The sequence below is a fragment of the Pyrgilauda ruficollis genome, unplaced genomic scaffold (assembly GCF_017590135.1).
Source record: "Pyrgilauda ruficollis isolate IOZ18807 unplaced genomic scaffold, ASM1759013v1 scaffold55, whole genome shotgun sequence".
Taxonomy (NCBI): Eukaryota; Metazoa; Chordata; class Aves; order Passeriformes; family Passeridae; genus Pyrgilauda; species Pyrgilauda ruficollis.
Genome location: NW_024527155.1, coordinates 3,363,398 through 3,372,246, shown reverse-complemented (window position 1 = coordinate 3,372,246; position 8,849 = coordinate 3,363,398). Strand labels below are relative to the sequence as shown.

Below are 8,849 nucleotides of genomic sequence, written 5' to 3'. Positions count from 1 at the left end.
ACAGGCTTAAAAGCAAACAAAACCAACTTTTGCTCTGTCCCTTCAGTTGAGGGTACCTTGACACATGTCCCTTCTCTTAATCCCCTGACAGCTTCCAAGAGACTGATGCAAAGAGCTGTGCCAAGCTTTGATTATGAGATATTGCACTGCCACTTATTCTCTTTGTCTCCTGCAGTTTACAGAGGCAGCTTCAGTGCATAATTTAATCCCTGTACTGGGGACTGTAGCAAATCCACGGAGATTTCTACCAACCGTCCTCTCTGGCATCAGAACAACATGTGCACATCGTCTTTGATGTGAATTCCCCAACCAGAGCCTTAGAGGGACCTGCAGCTTTGAAGCTGGCCTATAAATTGTGCTTTCAGGAATCAAGTTGTCAGCCTCCTCTTCAGGAAGAAAGGGAGAGTAAACTGCAAAGCAGTTGCAAGACACTACAGGGCAACTTACAGATCTGGTTTCCTTGGCCTCGGAGAATTCCTGTAGGATGTTGAGAATCCCTTTTTACCTGGCTTAGAAGCACCCTCTGTGGTGACTGCCAGACCTGTAAGCACTGGGGCTGAGATGGAGCTCACCTGGAGGGGTTCCTGGTTCCAGGGCAAATGGAAGGGGAACAGGTACACCAGTGCATTTGACCTTGTTCAGGTGTTTTCAGTCTTCCAAAGCCAAGTGCTGAGAATGTACCTGTATTGTTCTTTGTGCAAGCAAATTTTCAGTGTGGTTTAGAAACAGATGAAAACTTAGCAGATGTAATGATTGTTCTGTGATTACCCTCTGAGGCCTAACTTCAGTCCTTTCCTGAGGTGTAGAACAGGCCTTTCTATTGAGATGGAAATTACCTGGTCTTTGAGCTGAGGAATTTCAGTGGACAAGTCTTGTTTTAATAGACAAATGCAGTTGCCCTTCTTATTAATCAGGGTCTGCTTATGATGTGTTCTGCTGTCATCTCTGGCAGCTCCTAATGTACCAACTTGAAAAAGCAAAGGGCTGGCTGGAGTCAAGCAAGACATGGACTTTGTTACCCCAAATCTCATCAGGTGTTCATATTTGGTGTTCTATTTTTGGGGAATGGAAGTCCTGCTGATTTTTTTTCTTTTTTTTCCTGGTCAGAGCTGTATCTAGAATAGTTTAATTTCAGTTTATTTTTTAATCTTTGCGTGTTCTATTTATTTATAACTGAAACTGACAGCCTAATCAGGAGGCAAGAGGCCAAGTGGAAGAGCCCCTCATTTTGTCTGTCAGTAGAGAACTCTGCAGGGCTGGCCAGCTGGATCTGCTTTTCCTGGATTTTTCTAGAACCCACCGTGAATCTCGGCATGGCTGCATGCTGGTGGGAGAGCTCAGAGAGCAGCACTGCTGGGACAGAGAAGGAATAGAGGTGAGTGGCAGCTACAGCTAAAGAATTTCAACAGTGAATTGCTGGTTTGAGTTCAGCTTGAGGGTCTAACCAGGAAAACTTGGAATGAGTCTATTAGGAAAGTGATCAGCTGATTTCTTAGGGAGGCATCTCACTCTCTTTCCTAGAGATTGACTTAGGAAAGCTGCTCTTAGTGAGGTTTTTCTCTCTTCACAATGCACAAGCAACTTAATTTTTTTCCCTATGTATTAGAAGCTTGCAGTACTGGGAAAACAAAAAAAATCTACACAAATCAAGTACAAATGACTGTTAGTGGCTGCTGGAACATGTATCTTGAAATGGAATAAGTGGAAGAGCTTGTATTAAATGCAGATGTAGTAAAACACAGTAATCAAAATCTACACTCAGTTTCTATTTACAATATTACTTTTATTTTTTCCATACTTATTCCAAGTCCTCCCCCAATAGCTGATGCTGCAATGTTTACATTCAACTAGGCAATGATAGTACAAACTGCTGCTTTTCTTCAGCCAACTGGCATGGAAATGTTGTCTGCACATCAGGAATTGTACACAGGAATGGAGTCTCCAGGAGCACCCAGAGTGTCCCTGGAACACTGCTGTGGAGGTACCAGAGGTACAGGGCAGATGGCCTGCTCTCCCAGCCAGGAGAGACAGGTCATCTGTCTGATGTACTAAGAGGAAAAAAAGTCTAAAAAGCTCTGATATTTTATTCATTACATGAATGCAGTGACTTTGCAGAGGAATGGATGTGTTTAATTTTTGCTGGGAGGAGTTGCTGAACTCCTGGCTTTCTAGGCATATCAGCCTGACTTTACAGGTACAGCCTTGTGCTAATTGACTCAGACCTCCAAGTGATGCATGTGCAGGGAGAAAAGGAAGAAGGGCTCACATACTTAACTCTTTATTCTATATTTTAAAAAAGCTAAAATCATTTGTATATCCTTTTCATTATCAAAGTATACTTTCTCTTTCAAAGTAAACTGGTTTTTCTGGGAGGTGTTATTTTTAATAACAGCTCAGTGCTCTAGCCAGGAACCAGTAATTCAAAAAATCACTCTTTTCTACTGAAAGGTAGAAACAACTACAGCTCCTCCCCCTCGTTAGAAAGCCAAAGAAGCAATTAGAGCCTTCTGTTGTATTACGCTTTTCTAAAACATATTCTCTATGCAATTGCCAGACCAGTAGGACTTCAGATGGATACAGTGATCAATGCTGTCACAAAACTGAGCAATTTCTCCTCAGCCCTGCCAACACTAGCATCTATAGGCAAAATCATTGTTTAAAGCTCATCACAGAATAATGCTGATATTGGTATTTTACAACTAATGCAACATCACATAATTCACATGTAATCTTAATAGTTAAAAATTCAAGACTGGGGCACTAACTGAATAAACCACTAACATGAAGCTTCCTTATCTGGCATGGAAAAAGGGAAGGGATAATTCAGATAACATTGTAAAGATTGGGCAGGAACAAAACAAATTTATTTCTCCATCCAGGATTTTATACACTTTACAAAAACCAGTAATATCACTGCGCCCATAAAAATGTTATCCATGGCAACAGAAAGCAAATACTACTTTTTGTCATCTAACAGGGTCTTTTTAAAATCAAAATACAAAGATCTGTGCTGTAGCAGTCCTCCACTTTGCACTGTAACAATAAGGCTTACTGTACTTTAAATACAAAGCTGTTACATCTGCAGTTATGAACCACTGGCTTTCACAAACATCATTTTATAGTTGCTTTTTGCTTCTTTTTTGTTTTCTGGAACCTCAGCTTCATCATGTTTTTCAGTAGCTTGTAGCTCCTCTGCAGATTCCTCTTGCTCTGAATCAGAGCCACTTTCAGAATCATCTGAACTCTCATCAGAGGAGTGTCCAGCTGCCTCCTCTTCATGTTCATCTTCCTGAAACTGTAAGTTCAGATTATGAGAGAGATAAATTATTATTTCCTGGCAACTCCACTGCAGCCTTTAAAATTTCCCAGTGAGATTGTTTTACTTAATGGCTCCTTATTTTTGGTACTAAAATGGGTCATGTTGCTAAACAGAGGCCTGTAAGACACAAACTATTAGACAGAAAGCAACTCCCTGAAGTGGTTAATCATGCCAGCTGTGACATGGATGCATCAGCCACTGGTTTATTTAGTTCCAGCAGAAATCTAAAGACACCATTCAATGAGTCTGGAGTTCTAGATCACACCAGTTCAGTAATTCCAGTATTGACACTGGAATATTTGTCACAGAGTAACACAATGGAACTAAAGGCTAGGCCATCAAGAATTCACATTTGTGACTGATCGCTGAAAGGACACTTAGCAAACTGCAGCATGAGGAATGCTGAAGTAATCCAATGATACTGCTAACAACAGTGGAGATGGTTATCCTGCCTGCTTATGTATTCCTCAGCAACACCCTGTCACTCTGTGCCCTAATCAGTCTTGACTGCTCTGGAGCAGAAGTCTTCACTTCTCAGAAGAACGAGAAGCATCAGTCATTTATGAGCACCTACATGACCACCACAGTGTACACCAACAGCAGCCAAGTGGCTGCAATAAGTTTGTCCTTTAACCCAAACCATGGAAGTCTGCTTGGATTTTTAAACCCAGTACCACCTTGTCTTAGTGAAGTGAAAGCCAAATCAAACAGAAACGAACTCAGTACCTCACTGAACCCGAGCCCGCAGTGGCGCCGGTTCCGCCCCGACATGGTGCTGTCCATGCTCTGCTGGTACTGAGACTCCAACTCCTCATTCATTTTCTTGTCTTCTTCCCCTGCATTGTCCAGGGTACTTTGGTTATGGTTATTCAAATTAACAAAGACACCAAATTACAGGAAGTCACATTTTCAAAGGCAAGAAGTTTAAATGCAACCATTCTAAACTAGGATCCAGTATTACTGCATACCAACAATCAGACTTTAAAGCAACAGTACCAAGGGTGCAAGCAGGATGGCTTTGATACAAAGAGAGCTGGGAAGTTCCTGAGACCTGATGCATTCCAGAGTTGCACTATGCAGTGTTACGTTCTACAGAACAAGGTAAATGTCATCAGTGTGACTTCTCTGTGCTTCCAGCCAATACTGCAACATGCCCCAGCAAGGAGGAACTTTGTGACCTTCACTACATAACACAGGATTACTGTGATGAAATCATCCCTCAGATATAGCATCATGCCTTGGGACAATAGCACCACTCTTGTTTATGGAGCTGTATCTGAAACTGTTTCATGCATTCCAAATTACAAGGTGCAGTTACTACAGCTCTGTATTTTTCCATCCTTAGCAATTAGCAGAAAAACTCATTTTCATGAGCTACTTCTACAGCCTCTTTATTTACTTAAGTGGTCTAAAATAGTTAAGGTTCCTATGTTCTTGGAAAATGTAGCAATCTCTAATTCTCCCCAAGAGGCCTGCAACAGTAGCTTTTAATTTGTATCTCTGTGAAGCTGAAAGGTTGTATTGCATTCCACCTTTCCTCATCTGGAAATTAGGGCTGTACGTTATTTTAAAAGGACAAGAACTGTACGTTGGAAAAGGAGTGTTAAAACCCCCAGCATTTTAACTTTTTGCTATTAACCAGCGAGTACTGATTCTGTATATCACTTCAAGGAGAAGCATCACTTCCTTTCTAGAAATTCAGGTATGAAGGAGTGATTCTCAGTCTCTGTAAGCTAACAGTAGCAGCACCTGGAACCAATCCTCAGGCTTATTTTGGGCCATAGATAATTTTTCATCACGTGAAAAATGATCAGGGAAAGTATTCTGGAATGTGAGGGAAAGTTTTCCGGAGTGCTGACAGCTGCTATTCCACAAGGCTTTATCAAGGTTTCTCTCAGGCAGTGCAGTCCAACCCAGCTCGGTGCCATGTACTTTGACTTCCCAAGACAGCATGATAAGGAGTTACCATGGTCCTGCAGACATCCAATTATTGCTGATTGCCTTGATCTTGCAGATGACCTTGCAGCTTTTCCCTCATTGCTTTAGGGCGGAGATCTTTCCATTCAATAGGTAACCAGGTCAGGGACAAATCAACCCATTCTTTTCTATGTACATAGTTTGGATATCCTGGCATATACTGAACTTTAGAAGGCAGGTGAGTGCAGTCACAGAAACCACTGGTCAGCAATCTAACAGAAATAAGGAACTTCTACAACTCCACAGCCTGACCCATCCTCAGCTGCAGCCATGAATCCTGAAATTCCTCCCTGCCATATCTACTAAGCTCAGAGCACTGGAATGTTCCTAAATAAGGGTTAGATTTCCAACTTTGTATCAGCTGTTGGATAAACTGACCTGTCCTGAAGTGAGAGGTTGATCTGTGGTCTCCGATAACAAGGCGGCCAGTATGTTCTTTCTAAAAGAAAAGGCAGTTTGTTTTGGAGCTTTAGGGTGCACTGACAGCTCTGCCAACATCCTGGACATCTTGAACCGAAAAGGTTTGCTGTCAAACCCTGTCACCCAACTGCAGGACTGGAAGCTTTCCTAGCTAACAGCTGCTGCCTCTAGGTGAGCTTCCTTCATCTTTCTTTTGCTTAATTTTCTGAAAAAGAAACCCCAACAAGTACACACTCCTTGCTCTTCCCAGACCCCAGAGATGGTTCTATTTCAGTCTGTTTCTTGCCACTGATACAAAAATTATACTACACGATGCCAGACAGATGTGTAATCAGGTTCTGATTATTTACCCTTTCTCTGACACTCTGCAACAGTTCAGGCCATGCATCTTATGATGATCCCACTTTCAGACTGGTCACAGCGTCAGGTAAGACCTTCACAGTGATGATTAATTTATTGGCTCAGTAGTTGCTCATTAGCAAATGTGTCCCAGTAGGCAAGAGCTGGCATTACACAGCAAGCAGCATTAAGTACTCAAGCAGACATTCAGATTAGTGGTAGTGGGATGCTTTAATGGGGCACTGCATCTCTATCCACTACAACGTCCTAACTTTCACCTCTTTAATACAGTTAGCTACTTTAGCTTACAAAATTACTGTATTCAAGCAAAATAAGTTACTACAGGTAAAAAGGGTTTTTTTGTAAAGTAAGTAAAAGTGCAATACTAAACCACCATTTTATACATGAAAAAAATCATTATTACATTTAACCAGTTTTGCAGCATTTTTTGCAGCAAGCATAATAGAAATTTAGTTTTAGCGTATTTTCTCTTTAAAAATATTCCCTAGGTTTACTACTTTAGTGGTTTAGTCTTTAAGCTACCACTCTTTTAAACGTTTTTCCAGCGACAGAGAAACTTGCAGACCTAGTACGTAGGTTTGTTAATTTGTAACAAGGCCTGTCTCCCGGAAGCGTCAACAAGTAATTTTACGAGCCGGTCTGAGAGCATTTAAGCCGTGGGGTGGGGGTGAAGCTGCGGCGCAGGACTCGACAACTTCCGCGCGCCGTTTTGTGTAACACGGCTGCTGATACAACAGCGGTGAACCCCAAATCCTCCGAAAGGAGAGCCCCAAAGCCCGGCAGCTCTGGCTTGTTGTCGCTTCGCTCAGATCGCCCCGCAGAACCCCGGTCCCGTGCCCGCCCCCGTGGGGGCGATGGGCAGCGGGGCGGCCTCACCTTCGCGGCGCCCATCAGCCGCAGGAACTTCTGCTTCCGCTCCTCGTTGCCGAGGGGGGCTCCGCCGCCGAGCCGCGGCCCTGCCGCCGCCCCCCGCGCCGCCAACCCCCTCCCGCCGCGCCGCCGCCCCGCGCCCGGTTACATCGGGGGAGGCCGCTCGCTTGAGGCCGTGGTGGCTCTGGGACTCCCTGGCGGAGCTCATGGCCGCGGCTGGGTGACCGGGCCGCGCTGCCGCCTTCCTGCCGGAGCCGCTCCCTCGGGGGCGGGCGCGGGGCGCGCCGGGACCGGTAGTTCTGGGCGGTGCGGCAGCGGTGCGGAGCGGGCGGGCGGGGACTGCGTGTCCCAGAGGCCTCCGCGGCCGTGACGGCCGGGCCGGGCCCCGCCTCGGGGCGGGCGGCGGCGCTGCCAGGTCCGCCGCCTCCCAGCTGCTGGAGCCCTGCGGGAGCACACGCTCACTGCGCCCGCCCGCCCCGAGCGGCCCCTCCGCCCCGCCGCAGCCCGCCCGGCCGGCCCAGCGGTGCGGAGCGGGCGGGCGGGGAGTGCGTGTCCCAGAGGCCTCCGCGGCCGTGACGGCCGGGCCGGGCCCCGCCTCGGGGCGGGCGGCGGCGCTGCCGGGAGACGGGAGCCGGCGCTTCCCGGTACTTCCCGCTACTCTCGGCGCTCGGGAGTGCGGACCCTGCCCGCTGCTCGGCTGGCTTCAGTGCCCGCCGGTCTGTGTTTGTGTGCCCCGCGTGGAGCCCTGTGTGTGCAGCTCCCGGTGTTCCCGTTAACCCCTCAGGGCCTCCGGCTGTTTGCCGCCACTGTTGTTCCGTCACCCTCACGGGTGTACGAAACACAAATTGACGCGATGTCCGCAGATCTATCATATCTCAAAGGCGGGTGCCGGGAAGGTGATGCCAGACTCACAGGGGTGCAGGACGAGGAGCAATGGCCATAAACAAGAAGTTCCCCTTCACGAGCAGAAATTTCCTTACACTGAGGCTGGCAGAGCCCTGCAACAGGCTGCCCAGGGAATCTCCATCTCTGGAGACATTTAAAACAACCCAGTGCAAAATTTTTTTTTTTTCCTTAGCATATTAGGTTCGTTCCAACCCAAACTATGATTATGGTATTATATATATGATGTGATATGTAGAATATAATTATTTTCAATGGCTGTTTATACAGAATAGCACTAGGATATTGATGCTGTATTTCATGTTTGCATTAGTGCTCTGCTTCAGTGTGCAAAACCAATCAGGAAGGCACAGTTGTTACATTTGCTTTCTACAGCTCCTGTGGTTCTTGTTTAACAATGATAAATGAGCAGAAAAAATAATTAATCCAAGAGAATCATATATTTGCATCTTTAACCACATTTAATGTATTTAAATGTACAGACTGTTATATACAGGCTGTAGTAACGGATTAATTTAAATTTTAGCATTTAAAAATTATTTCTAACAAGAGGAATAAAACTACAAAAGAAATCCCTGAAAGTGACATTACTTTGTAAATTAAAAACTCCATATTTAGCAGTATCTAGCAGCCTTTTTAGTCTGTTTAACTTAATAAGAATTGTGGTAATCTAATACCAGTGAAACTGCATTTTTTATAATTTTTTAAAAGTTAAGTTGTTGCTAGGGCTTAAAGATCTGTTGGTGCTTAAAGATCTGTATCTCAGTAAAAAAACAAGTGTGAAATTTTAACTCCATGGCTATATTTCCCTTGTGGGACAAACAGAGAAGGTTTGTCTTTGGGAAAAAAGGTGTAAAAAATAAGACTGCTCAAATCAGCTATTGTAACCATATCTTAGTTGTGGCTTATTGTTAAGTTCAAGCCTTTTTGGGGGCAACTGAAATGAAGTAATGTTTATGTGTCTGACTAATGGTTTGTTAATTTTGGTTTTGTTTACATT

At 44.8% G+C, this 8,849-nt stretch overlaps 1 protein-coding gene across 2 annotated transcripts; it reads right to left on the bottom strand.

The window, feature by feature from the left end:
* Positions 1-1,762: 1,762 nt before the first annotated feature.
* Positions 1,763-7,449, bottom strand: CUNH11orf58 (chromosome unknown C11orf58 homolog). Of its 2 annotated transcripts, none has more exons than XM_041481216.1 (5): positions 7,363-7,449; positions 6,953-7,007; positions 5,675-5,735; positions 4,046-4,155; positions 1,763-3,295 (listed from the first exon to the last, which is right to left on the bottom strand). In XM_041481216.1, exons 2-5 carry the CDS (start codon positions 6,965-6,967, stop codon positions 3,086-3,088), a joined length of 396 nt encoding a protein of 131 aa, XP_041337150.1. In that variant the 5' UTR covers positions 6,968-7,007; positions 7,363-7,449; the 3' UTR covers positions 1,763-3,085. The 2 variants fall into 2 exon arrangements, with proteins under 2 accessions (XP_041337150.1, XP_041337151.1); XM_041481217.1 differs by lacking the exon at positions 7,363-7,449 and adding an exon at positions 7,085-7,215 and having other exon boundaries at positions 6,953-7,032.
* Between the last annotated feature and the right edge of the window lie 1,400 nt (positions 7,450-8,849).

Coding starts and splice junctions, on each gene's coding strand:
- CUNH11orf58 (XM_041481217.1), bottom strand. CDS start 7,154: ATGAGCTCCGCCAGGGAGTCCCAGAGCCACCACGGCCTCAAGCGAGCG. Junction 4,156..5,674: donor AACCTCTCACTTCAGGACAG/GTCAGTTTATCC, acceptor TGGACAATGCAG/GGGAAGAAGACAAGAAAATG. Junction 3,296..4,045: donor GCGGGCTCGGGTTCAGTGAG/GTACTGAGTTCG, acceptor CTGAACTTACAG/TTTCAGGAAGATGAACATGA.